This window comes from Vipera berus (assembly GCF_964194415.1).
Source record: "Vipera berus genome assembly, chromosome: 3".
NCBI lineage: Eukaryota > Metazoa > Chordata > Lepidosauria > Squamata > Viperidae > Vipera > Vipera berus.
The window spans coordinates 119,316,320-119,330,387 of NC_138204.1; the positions used below are offsets into that span (position 1 = coordinate 119,316,320).

General features: G+C 42.8%; 1 protein-coding gene across 9 annotated transcripts in view; it reads left to right on the plus strand.

Moving 5' to 3' along the window:
- The window catches only part of RRBP1 (ribosome binding protein 1), a 51,217-nt gene that overhangs the window by 11,114 nt on the left and 26,035 nt on the right, over positions 1-14,068 (plus strand). For all 9 annotated transcript variants that reach the window (XR_014025901.1, XM_081323452.1, XM_081323451.1 and 6 more), the window contains 3 exons: positions 2,379-2,531; positions 7,253-7,371; positions 10,096-10,249. Coding sequence is in view for 8 of the 9 variants with exons in the window: in XM_081323452.1 (XP_081179578.1) it covers positions 2,379-2,531; positions 7,253-7,371; positions 10,096-10,249 (426 nt within the window). In the remaining variant the exon portion in view is untranslated. The remainder of the gene's footprint in view (positions 1-2,378; positions 2,532-7,252; positions 7,372-10,095; positions 10,250-14,068) is intronic.

Genomic DNA, 14,068 nt, shown 5'->3' on the forward strand with positions numbered 1-14,068 from the left:
CTGATGATGACCCCTTGGTAAGTTGCCCAGTGATCCCAGTGATCATCCCCATAGAGCTGGTGGTTCAATCCTTGGGGCACCAAAAGAACCTGGTAGCCCTCTTGGACTTGGCTTGCACCCAATGCCTTCTCAACCCTGCCTTAGTTGAGAAACTAGGCTTGGAACTCAGGCAGCTTAAAGTGTTTATAGCTTTTTGCCAGCTGGATGGCTCAGTAGCTGGGGGGAACCAGCAATGTTCATCACTGACCCAGTAGAAATGAGATGTGGGGGACGCACACAGAGACTTTGAGCTTTATTGTGGTGCCTGGCATGGAGAGGCCCCTTAGCTAGGTTTGGCATGGCTACTGGTGGAATCCTTATGTAAAATGGAGGAGGAAGTTGTTAAAGATTCAGTGGGCTAGCCCAAAAGGGATACTGGAAAAGAACCTGAGGCCCCTGTCCCTAAGCTACCACAGGTGAAGCCAAGAAGGGAGGTAGAAGCCACAATGAAAGAGTGCCCCAAAGGCAATCCCCAGGTCCCTAGAGAATATTGGGACTTACGGGACATTTTTAGCGAAAAGGGCTCAGACATGCTTCCACTCCACCAACCTACTAACTTGCTCCATAGAGATTCTGCTGGGGGCTAAGTTGCCCAAACCTAAACTATTCTTGATCACCCCTAGAGAATTAGAGGAACTGCAGGCATTCATAGACAAAAACCTGAAGCACAGCTTCATACAACCTTCCTGGCCAAGAGTGGCTGCTCCAGTGCTATTCAGGGGGAAAAAAGGATGGCTATCTTTGTCAATGCATGGACTATCGTGGGCTGAATGCTGTTTGCATGGGGAAACATCTACCCTCTTCCCTTGATGAAGGACATGCTAGCCCATTTGGCCAATAGAAGGATATTTACCAAATGGGAGGCATACTACCACGTTAGACTCAAGGAAGGTGAAGAATGGAAAAGGACATTTAATTGCCTCTTAGGGTGTTTCCAATTCCAAGTCCTCCCCTTTGGACTGCAGGGTGCCCCTGCTGTATTTATTCAGCTGATAAACAAGATGTTGCATGAACACCTATACAAAGGGGTTTTAGTCTATCTCAATGGCATATTAAAAACAACTAAGATGGTGAAAGGCCTGGAGACTAAAACATATGAAGAACTGTAGCAGGAATTGGGTATGTCCAGTCTAGTGAAAAGAAGAACTAGGGAAGACATGATAGCAGTGTTCCAATATTTGAGGGGCTGCCACAAAAAAGAGGGGGTCAATCTATTCTCCAAAGCACCGGAAGGCAAGACAAGAAGCAATGGATGGAAACTAACCAAGGAGAGAACAACCTAGATTTAAACAGAATTTTCCTGACAATGAGAACAATCAACCAGTGCAAGAGCTTGCCTTTAGAAGTTGTGGATACTCTATCAGTGGAGGCTTTTAAGAAGAAACTGGACATCCATTTGTCTGAAATGATGTAGGCTCTCCTGCTTGAGCAGGGGATTGGACTAGAAGACCTCCAAGGTTCCTTCCAACTATGATGATGGTGGTGGTGGTGGTGGTGAATCTTGCAATCTCTGCTTCATACATATACAATAGCTATGGAGTGTTTGCATTTTATCCTAGGAAAACCAGGAAGCATAATTCAGAATAGGATGTTCATGAGTTATGTAATCAGTAGCTTTTCAGAGGCCAAAAATACACCCACCAAGTCTGGATTTCAGTTAACTGGCTATTATGTCAGTAATCAGTAATCATGGAACATTAAGAATTGGTTGTCAGAATACAAGCGAATTTGAGGGCTAATCCACATGGAGCTCCATTTCCATCTGTCCTGTGTGCCATCGTTCACTCCCTAGAGACTAAAATGGACAATGTGAAATTTGAGCGGGCCACGAACAAGAAGTATATATCGGAGGTGGTGACCCTTTGAGAGCTGTATGCAACGAAATTTCATTTTGATGTATGCTGATTGGTGTACATTCAAAGTGACAATAAGATCATCATGTCTTTGTATATGTCTGAATGGAACAATTACATAGATTATTGCAATCTATAGTACATTGCAACGCTAAAAAGGCAAACATATTTACAATTGCAGAGATAGGCATGGATCATGGGTTGTTTCGTTAGGTGTTTGTGATGTAGTCCTGAAAGGAGGAATGTGTACATATGTGTGTGTGTGTGTGTGTGTGAGAGGGAGAGAGATAATTGCTTTTGTTTTGAATATCTGATTGATGATAATATAAAAAAAGGCTTAACTATACATTGCTCTGAAAAGGGGTTTTGTTGAATTCTGATCATTATTTTGATTACAAATAGTTGATGGTCCTGTCTGATAAGCTTATACATTGTAGGTTCAAGATCCCCCCAAAACAGTCTTCTTATATATGTCATTTCTTCAAGGAATTTGCTTCTGAGAAGGCAAAGACCATCAGTGCTGAGAATAAGTGGAAAGAGCAGCTGCAGGCACAGAAACAAGAAACGTCCACTGTGCGAGCCCAAATGCAGGCCAGCCACCAGCAACATAAAATGCAGATACAGCAGTTGCAAGAAAAGGTTGGGACTTTACTTACGTTTATTTCATATATTTGTTTTGGATCTTATCAAAATATTGAATGAGAAGGCCAGATCATATATCACTTGATTTGAATCAGGCTTTTATTCTTTTTATTTTTTTTTACAGAAAATATTGATCAGTGCAAACCAAGGAAGGGTTCCATGAAGTTCATTTTTTTTTCTGGCACTTGGTTTCCCTCCATCGACTTTATTGCCTACCCTTTTCTTCCATAGTATTACAGCAACAAACATAGATAGAGAACATACATTTGGTACATTAATCATCATAGGCATCCACAAACAGCCATTAACTAATGCCTCCTTAAGTAACAGCAGCTGCCTGCAATTAGTGCAGGTTCACATCCCACCAGGCTCAAGGTTGACTCAGCCTTCCGTCCTTCTGAGGTAGGTAAAATGAGGACCCAGATTGTTGGGGGCAATTAAGCTGACTTTGTAATAATGCCGCTTGGGGTGTGTGTGAAAGCCCTAACAAGCAGGCATATACATAGAATGAAGGCTACTGCTAAGTTTGTAAGCCGCTCTGAGTCTTCAGAGAAGGGCGGGATATAAATGGAATTAAAATAAAAATTAAAAAAAATGATACCATAGTGACAAAATGTGTCATTTCACAGTGGAAACTCCACCCTTTGTACTTGTATTGTAGCATCCTAGGCAAGTATGTAACGAGTGATGTTTGCATTGTAATGGTGTAATGATTTGTAAGGATGTCAATATTGTACTTAGCTCCTTGCCTTTTATGAAATATTGTGGTAATTATGTTAAATAGTATGGCACTATGGCAAATGTAAAAACTTTCTGGGTGGCTCAGTGTTACTAAATCATTAGAAAAGAAGTGAGGAAAGTTCTAAACAATACATATGTTGTTTAAGCACGTAATGCTTTAAATGAACACTGGAACTGAACTGGGAAGCTGAGGGTTGTTAAATATGACAACAATTTCATACTGTAGTACAAAGAAATGGCTACTCGCCATGGACTGCAGAAATGTGTCTCTGAACCCCTTGGTAATGTGAGCAGTGTAGTGAATAGCAAAACAAAAATCACATTTACCTGCTTGAAAAATGTGAAGACATAGAAATGGTGTGGAAAATCTAAAAATCTAATTATACAGGTGGTCCTAGACTTACAAACATTTGTTTAGTGGCCGGCCATCTTTCGACAGGATAACTCTGGGCATCTCTCTCTCTCTCTCTCTCTCTCTCTCTCTCTCTCTCTCTCTCTCTCTCTCTCTCTCTCTCTCTCTCTCTCTCTCTTTCTCTCTCTCTCTCCATCTATCCATCCATCCATCTTATTTTTTTCTTATTTTTCTTCTTCAGTGTGCTAGACTGGGCTTTTATATTCTCATTTTTCAAAGTTTCCCAAACTTTGATTGGATTCCCCTTGAGGATTTCCATCCGTGAAATCCTTCCTAAGTGAATTTGTTAAAATCAGCTCTCTTAAAATCCAAGACTCTACTTTGACTTTGCTCTGTCATGGTTCCAACAGACAGAGACAAATAAAGCACAACTCCGAGGCTTGAAAATTCTCAAAGAACATGTTTATTAGTTACAAAATATCAGCACGATCAAAAGTGAAACCAAGTCTGAAATTCCCACTAAAAATTTCCCAGTTACAAAGTAGAATGTCCCACCCACAAAACTATGCCATCACTATGTCCCCCAATACAGCGCCCAGTCCCTGATCGTGGGAGCGGTAGATATTGTGTAGTGCAGGGGTGTCAAACTCAATTTCATTGAGGGCTGCATCAGCATTGCGGTTGCCCTCAGGGGGCCGGGTGGGTATGGCCTGGATGGGCGTGGCCTACTGGGTGGGCGTGGCTAGAGTGTGTATGGCCTGCTGGGTGGGCGTGGCCAGCTCTACATCATTCGCATCAAGGGTGCCTATGGGGGCCTGGGCAGGAGTGGGACAGATCTGAGGGTCTCTGGCAGAAGGAGGCTTTCTGGGCCAGGGCCAAGGCAGTGGGGGCCGTTCTCTCACTGTTTCCAGGATGGCTTCACGTGCCGCATGAAACCACTTCACGGGCCGGATCCGGCCCCCGGGCCTTGTGTTTGACATGTCTGGTGTAGTGGGTTCTGGAGAGCAGGAAGGATGCCGAGACAATGAGTACAGCATGGCAGATCTTTATGAGTTGGAAGTGACTGTACTGGGGAATAGGGGTTACCTGCCCTCCTTTTATACCTGGCCAGGTGAGCAGCCAGCCAATCGGTTTGAACCTGTTTCCCGCCGAAACTGGGTTCCCGCCAAAACAGTTACAGTTCAACACCCCCTGGTGGTGACTGCTATGTAAGTGTGTATGTGTTCTCTTCACCCGGATACATAACAGTAGATGATCTTGGTTTCCATGGGACAGAAGATTATTATGACTAGTGAAGCACCTGGGCAAGCCCCCCTCCCTCCGTCCTATGTGGCAACCTAGAATGAAGAGAAAGATGGCTGCAGCCAGGCTCATTGTATAGTTGACACTTGAGCTTACATTATGTTGAATTCCAATACTGCAGAGTCACTCTTCCCCAAGATTCTTGTAACTTCAACCCCTTCCATCATTTTATCTCTGTTAGTGAGAATTAAGTTCAGTATGGCTGACTCTCTAGTTCCCTTTTCTACCTTTTGGGGGACCAAATCTTCAAACTGGTTTGAAATTTTGATACTGTTCCTTTATTGATGCAGCCTATGATAGCATTGGCTTTTTTGGCAGCTGGCTCATACTTAAGTGGTTGTTCACTACATCTCCTAGATCCCTCTCACTGTTACAGCTGTTGAGCTAGGTACTGCCTATTCTGTACCTATGCACTTGTTTTTTTCCTGCCTAAGTGCAAAACTTTACTTTTCCTACCGCTGAACTGCATCTTGTTGGATAGGACCCAACGTTCAAGTCTGTCAAGATCCTTTTGAATTTTGATTGTATGGTGTCACCTGCAAATTTGATAAGCTTCCCTTCAATCCCCTCATGTACTGGAGGTCCTTTATGAAGATGTTGAAGAGCACCAATTTGAAATCTTGATACTGTTCTCTGTTGATGCTGCGTAGGACTGCATTGGCTTTTTTGGCAGCTTTAAGTGGTTGTCCACTATAACTCCTAAGTCCCTCTCATGGTTACTGCTGTTGAGCCAGATACCACCTATTCTATACATGTCCATTTGGTTTTCCTAAATGTAGAATCTTACTTTTTTGTTGAATAGGCTCAGTATTCAGTGTCATCTGTAAATTTGATGAGCACCCCTTCAATGCTCTCACCTACTGTAGAACATTTAAGATGTTGAAGAGCACTGGGCCCAAGACAGAACCTTGAGTACCCCACTGCATGCTTTCCTTTATGTAAATGTAATTCCACAGAGGACTAATGCTGAGTGCATTTGTTTAGCAAACTGGGAATCCATCTGGTGATGGTACTGCCTATCCAACATTATTCTATCTTACCAAGAAGTAAGCTGTGGCCTGTGTTATCAAATGCCTTTATACTATATCCATAGCATTTCCTTGAGCCGCTAATTTAGTCACTTTGTCAAAGACGGCAATAAGGTTTGTCTGGCATCATCTGTTTTTAACAACCCATGTTGGCTTCCAGTAATCACCTTATTCACTATCTTTTCCAGGATTTTCCTGATATTGATGTCAAGCTGATTGGTCTATAGCAGGGGTAGGCAACCTCGGCTCTTTTATGACTCATGGACTTCAACTCCCAGAATTCCTGAGTCAGCTATGCTGACTCAGGAATTCTGGGAGTTGAAGTCCATGAGTCATAAAAGAGCCGAGGTTGCCTACCCCTGGTCTATAGTTTCCTGCATCCTCTTTTTCTCCTTTTTGAACATTAGAACTACATCAACGTTTTTCCAGTCCTCTGTTAGTTCCCCAGTGTTCCAGGGTAGTCCCCCATGTTCCAGTCTTGAAGATGAACAGAATTTGTAAAGTTCCCTTCCACCAAAACTGGACTGAGGCATTTATTTGACATATAAATAAAGTAAAAATGTAAACACACATAGGCACTTTCTGGGAAAGAAAGGAAAAGGGAAAAATAACTTTTTCATTGTCCTATTCCCTCTCCATATTTTCATTCCTCCTCCTCAAAGTGTAAAATCTGAGCAGACCAAGTACTTTTCTCATGTTCACAAAGAACGTTTTTCTTTTCATAGCATAGCTTTAATAAATGATAGAACACAAAAATTAAATGCTGGACGTTGAACACACTATTGATTCTCTGTAAATGGGATGTTTCACATTAAACTGAATAAGTAAAACTTAAGATTCAGATAAATTTTAATTAGATGGATTTTAAGTGGGATAGTAGAGAATATTGTGGAAGAGTGATAAGTGGTCTGATCTAAAGCAGTTCAATATGACCCTATTGGCGTGCCCTAATTAAACTTGTTTAAGGGATGTCTACCGAACTATTTGTGGTGTTTATTGAAACTAGCTATATGTTGTGGAGTTGGTAAAGGATTCATGCTTGCAATTTTGCGATTCTTTGTGCCCCAAATCCTAAATTTCACTACGTATGTCTTCACATGTCAGTTGATTCTGGTACTGCAAAGTAAAAAGAGGAAAAAAGAGATCCCTGTTGCTGAAACCCATTGGGGCCTAAATTAGAGAACATCTCTGCTGCTGCTATCAACATAAACTATATGAATATTGTCCTGTGCCATTGTACTGAGATTAAATAGCAACTGGGAGCGATTCTCATGTTCTTTTTAATTGGTTTTCAGATTCAGACACTACAAGAACAGCTGCAGAATGGCACTAATGCCCAGCTAGCTCATCTGCAGCAAGAAAATTGCATTCTCAAAGATGCTTTAAACCAAGCAACAAGCCAGACTGAATGCAAGTAAGACGGGAAGTATTACTTTGGAATTATGAGCTGTCAGAGGAGATACTGTAGATAAATTTAACTTTATAATTGTCTTTTTTAATATGTAAGAAAGCTTCAAAGCAATCTGAAAACCAGTTTAATTAACTAAAGGTAAAAGGTAAAGGTTCCCCCGCACATGCGTGCTAGTCGTTTCCAATTCTAGGGGCTGGTGCTCATCTCCGTTTCAAAGCCGAAGAGCCAGCGCTTGTCCGCGGACGTCTCCGTGGTCATGTGGCCGGCATGACTAGATGCCAAAGGCTCACGGAACGCTGTTACCTTCCCACCGTAGTGGTCCCTATTTTTCTACTTGCATTTTTACGTGCTTCCGAACTGCTAGGTGGGCAGAAGCTGGGACAAGTAACAGGTGCTCACTCTGTTACGCGGCACTCGGGATTTGACCCGCCAAACTGCCGACCATCTGATCAACAAGCTCAGCGTCCTAACCCACTGAGCCACTGTGTCCCTTTGAGCCACCACGTCCCTTAATTAACTACTGTGCCATAAAAATGTATGTAAGAGAACAGGGAAAAATAGGAATAGAGTATAGGATTTTTAATACTGGCTTTCTGTTTAAGGCATATAGCTAATTAAATCTTTTTGACTCATGTAGGAGAACTATGTGACACATTTAGGTGACTTATGCAGTTCATAGATGCCATTTGTTGTGAAGTAGATTGTGTTAACATTAAGCATTAATTTCTCTGATTGAATTCTGCCCTGAAAATATTCATATAATATAATTTAAATATTTATTCCTGATTTAGAGATGCACGAATAATCTGAGATTAAAAATACATGTTTCAAGTAATATTACTAAATCTTCAGGCAGAACTTGACTGGTAACCATTCCATCTGAAGTTACAATGGTGCTGAATGATTGGTGGTTACAACCAGTCTGTGGAATTCCAGCTATCTCAATTTCCCAGAGGTCACGAGATTGCAGCCTGGGTGCTTGATAACCGTTTCATACTTACAGCTGGTTGCAGAGTGCTGTGATCATATGATCCTTTCTACTGGCTTCCTCAGAAAGTCAATGGGGAAGCTGTCAATGAAGGTTTCAAGTTGCTGGGCTAAGTCTCCTGCACACTGTCCCCCAGGCACTTTGTGCTCATGCTGTGCCAACCACTCAACACTCCCATACACCTTCCTCAACTCACAGTGCAACCCTGCACATCCTGACTCACACCGCACCCTCCCCCACCTATGCCACACTTTTCACACACTCCTTTGCGCATTTGTGCATTGACACCACACCATTCCTGTCAGACTTCCAAGGCAGGAAACATGATCAAATGAGCTAATTCTACTTTAGTATAAAGCTACGTTAACTTAATCTTGCAAGTCGGAAAGTACTAATCTCCCACCTTTACAGTCTGAGAATCTAGGAAGGGGTCTGGGTGTTTTTCTCTCCCATTATGCAGCTGCAGATTATTCCCTCTTGTCTGACCAATCCCTAGACACCATTTCTTTGCCTCATCTCTCCAGGTTTTTTTCACATACCATTGCATTCTGTGACCTTGTTGCATACTCCCCAATGTACACTGTATCCTCATATACCCTCCCTAACCTTGCTGTGCCTCTCACACACTTTCTTGCAACTTCCCTGACCCATGCGGCATCTCTCCCATAGACCCATGCACTCTCATGCAACCTTCCTGGTCAACATCACACATTTAAGCACCTGACCCATACTGTACCTCTTGCACAACCCTATCTTGTCCCAGGCCACGCAGGCAGACACCAAGGAGTTTTGAATACTCAATTGAGGCACTGCTTTGCTCCTCATGTCAGGCTAAGTAGGCACCAGCCAGTACAGCTCATCAGGAGGGGCGAGGCTGCCTCCTCGCAAGTAGCATCACTGACCTTTATTGCACCTCTCTCCACCCTGTTCTATGCACCCTGGAATCTGCTGCAGTTGCACCTCTTCTCTGCCCTGCTTGGTCATCTCCGTTCCCTCGCTGCAGCTATGTCTCACCTCTTGGCTCTTCAGCCAGGCAATCATCTGGTTCTTCATCCATAGGCCCTTCTGTTCCTGGCTTCCCCTTCTCTTGCTTATCCACTTCTGGCATTCAGTCTCCTGCATCCTCCTGATGGTCCTCTGCACCCACTCTGAAGTCCCTGGTGCTGGCTCTTCCTTGTCATCTGAGCCATCGTCTGTGGAAGCCTTTACACCTCCTTGCACTGTTGCATACCATCCCCAAACCTCTCATGCAGTCTCTCATGCCTTTGCATATCCTGCCCACATCGCGTCTCCCATGCACTCCCTTGTGTACCGTCCCCATCCCTCACACCTCTCACACGCTCCTATCATACACCTCCCTTGACCCTTGCAGCTTCTTCCCATGCATCCCCTCACTTCCTTCCCCATCCAGCAGCAACCACTTATCTATTTGCTGGCCTGGAATTTACAACTTCTTGCCAACTCACCCACTGATTTTGGTGGTGGAATTCCCGTAGGAAGCTGCCTTGCCTAACAATCATGATATTTAGTTAATGATAGCAACTGGAATGCAAGGATCTCTGTTGCTAAGTGATGTGGTCATGCTTTATAACTACAATGCTTAGCAATGGAAATTCCAATCCTAATTGCCATCATAAAGTGAGGACTACCTGTATAGTCAAGTCACGGTGGCACATTTTAGAATTATATTCAAGACAACTTAATACAATCTATATTTCTTATTCTTTTTTTAAATTTAGACAAAATACTGAACTAGCTAAATTGCACCAGGATTATAATAAACTAAGCAAGGAGTTGACTGAAAAGATGGAGGTTTTACAAGAGGTAGAGGAACAGAAGAAGGCCCTGGAGATGAAGACTCTTGCCCATGAAGAACAAATCCACCTATTGCAGGTCAGTCAGTAATTTGCATTTCTCAATTATAATAAAGAGTTGTTTTTTATATAGGTACAATAAGAATTATTTTTGTAGTGAAGACTCACAAATTAAAACATTTTTGGATCTTTTCTTCATCACGTTATGATCTCAACGTTACCATTGTTGGTCTTGAATGGGTTTGCACTTCCCATTCAGCTTGGGTTCTTCTGCACTTACAGCTACTGCTCAGAAAGCAGGTGGCAGCTATGGACAGGACGGTTTTTGCACAGGCTCACCAGGTACTTCAATTGCATCCTTTCTTCAACTAGGAAACCCTTCAGATAGTTACTCATGATCTGGAACAAACAACTACCAGGAAAAATGAACCTAGAGATAGACCGATGGCAGTATGTCAGTCGGAGGACAAAAAAAATCAAGAAGACTGTCCCTGCTGTTTAGTCAAGTCTAGTCTAGTCCAATTCCACTGGAGTGAATAAGCAATCTTATTTCCTCCCCCTGAAAGAAGGCATGCAGACATTTGGGGAAGAAACTTCATCAAGTGTTCCACTGACAAAAAGAAAAGCAACTAAGACTTTCCCAAAGAAAAAAGGCACGTGTTGGTGATAGGAGATTAACAACTCAGAGGAACAGAGTCATCAGTTTGTGGATCAGACAATTTTTCTAGAGAAGTGTGTTGGCTCCCAGGTGCAAAGATTAAAGATGTAGCAGAGAGACTTACTGAAATAATCAAACCCACCGATTATTATCCCTTTCTCCTTTTTCATGTTGGGATGAATGATACAGCAAAGAGCCTGAAAACAATATCAAGGGACTATGAGCAACTGGGCAGGAAACCCAAAACATTAGGAACACAAGTGGTGTTTTCTTCTGTACTTCCAACAGAAGGTCAACATCTAATGGACGAATGGAGGTTTCTAGAAGTAAACCTCAAGGGATAGTGCTACTGAGAGAACTTCAGATTCCTAGACCATAGTTTACATTACCTACATGAAGAGCTTCTGGTAGGGAATGGGCTACACTTCACAAGGACCGGAAAAAATGTGTTTGGAAAACATAGGTCTCAATTCATCCAAAGGGTTTTAAATTAAACTGGAAGGGGAAGAAGACAAATCTTTAGAACCAAACCCCAAGAATAAACCCCAGACAACAAACCAGACAATGAGGAACACACTGGCAAGAAGGAAGGGGAACTCATGCATAAAACAGGAGACATAGGAAGCAAACACCAGATCAGTGATAAAGGGTTCAGATGCCTAGGGGGTCTTCAAACCTTTGCCTCAGCACCGTCATGAAGTGATTAAAATTCCAGAGTTCTGGGGCATTGGTGTTATGGAGAGTCATCATCCATTGGGTGGTGGCCCCCTCGGTGGGGATGTCTTGCCCATATAATTGCATGTAGGTGAGGACATGGGTGAGGAAAACCCCCAATTACTGTGAGTCTCCATCAAACTTGATGCCTAGAGGGGGTGCCTTCCACTCCTGCCGAATGGCTCCCCCCACCAAAACTCTGGGCATTTGCACCTCCTCCAGGTGCCTTCATGGAGGGCTAGCTGGTGTGGTGATTATCCTCTCTGCGGATTCAGCAATCCCCACAGCTGTCTCCGGGGTGGGGGATTCCCTCCTTCCACATTTGGCTGTCATAGTTCCAATAGATGAGACCAATTAAAGCAGAACTTGGAGGATTGAATTTTCCTCTAAGAATATGTTTATTGGTTACAAAGTATCGGCATGGTCAAAAGTGAAACCAAGACTAAAGTTCCCTCCAAAAAGTAACAGTATTACAAAGTTAAACTTCCCACCCCATAGCCTATGCAATCAACTACGTTTCCCAATAATAGTTTGGCGGGCTTTCTAACATTATTTTTCCCTCTTAAATTCCATCCTATTCTATTCATCCCATTGCTTAGGCCTGCATAGATCTTAATTCTATTTTTTTCAGTTAAAGCATTAGCCAGTCCTTCTAGCTTTCTTCCACCTACATATTTCTTAAGCATCTCTTCAACTTCCTTATCTAAGTTATTGATAAAAATATTGAATTACATGGAACTCTTATATTAACCCAGGTTGATTTAGTCATTTCAGTACTTTTACAACAGATTGGTGCTAATTAAAGATACATCAGTTATGATTTTCTTCAGAGAATAGTTCAAGCAAAACTTAAAGTTATAGCAGAATTTTTGTAATTTTTTGGCAGGATAGCTGAAATTAAAATATTTCCCAGAAAGATGAAGTACAGATATTAATAAACAGTTTATTCATGAGTTCATTCAGTCAATTAGTAAGAGTAGTACCATCTAGATCAGAGGGGCCCACAGGTGGTTATGTGGACTACAATACTATCAAGTGCAGCTCAAACTAGATAAAATGCAATTGGATAACATTTTAAAAAATAAAAATACAGCAAAACATAGGTGATACTACATTTTAAAACTAAATAATAATGTCATGTTCATAAAAAAGCTTCATGCTGTTTCAGATTCATTCTTTCTTTCCTTGACTTGCCAACAAAGGGGGTGGGGGGAGAATGGAATGTGTGTTGTATCTGCAGCTGTGGTGATTGTATTGGAAACTGTAGGTTCTTTCTCATAATAATTGTCTGGAGCTTAATTGGGTGATGTGACCTGCTCTGTTGGAGGGGAAAGGGAGTTGCTATGCTTTGAATATACTACTTTTGCCCCAATTTAATCAGAGCTGACTTGGAGTTCATTACTGCCGGAATGCATTTCCTAATAAAGTCTGGAATTAGAGATTGCAATGTCTTTCTTGGGATCATCAGCTGGAGTTCTGACAATGTCAGCTCTCATTAAATTTCAATTTCAACTAAGGGGTCCTGAGCCCCTACACCCTATCTGGTTGCCCCCAGAGGGGCTGTGAAGACTCAGGGGAAGATGCCTGGGTGGAAGAGGAGGAAAAATTTGGAATGGAAAGGACCGGTGGACTGGAGGCATTTCGTAGTAGGCAGCAGTCGATCGAGCAGCCATGGAACAGATGGTGTGGCCTGGAAGTGCAGAGAGAGGAGCCGGCTAGGAGCCAGGAGTAGATCCCCCAGGCAAGGTCCAGCCAACTCCTGACAGCCATGCGGAGCCTATTGTCTTGATCCAACCCGAGGGCAGTGACTACGACAACTAGGGAGACAGACAGCCACCAGGGGATTGCCATTCCTCAATCTGGTGCTGTGGCCCAGGGCTCAATCCACAACCACCCAACTGCTTGGCATGGCCGGCCGGCCAGCCACTGCTAAACCGCTGAGGCCAGCTGCTGAACCTGGGTCTTTCCCTATGTGGGGGAGTGAGTCCCAGGACACTGGCCTGTGTTCAGAGCCCAGCAGCCCCCATAGCTAAAAACAACCTTTGACAGGGCCCCAGAGAAGCTGGCCTTCTTCCTGAACCAGGTGTGATCATAATAGAGGGAACAAGCACAAAACAAGTATCAGAATGCAAATATATTGAAACAACACTCACTGAAGATGGAAACATGGACAAAGAAATTAACATATGATGCAGTAAGGCAAACTGAGTATTGGAACAGTTAGCCCTACTCTTACAACACAAGGCAATAACTGTAATGTATTGGCCATAACTGTTTTAAATCACTTGCTTCATGTCTGATCACTTGCTTAATGTCTGACCTACATTTCTGTGTTATGTAACCGTTGCTGTTACTGAAAGCCAGACTTGCTGTCTCCAGGCTGATAATTAGGTTTGGGACAGGAAACTGTTACTTTAAATCTATTGGTCACCGCCTAGAGGCTAACCGTATAAGTAGCTGCGCAGCAGCCATTAGGGTTTGCTTCTGTTCAGAGTTAATAAACTTGTTTGCTGTTTCAACACTTCG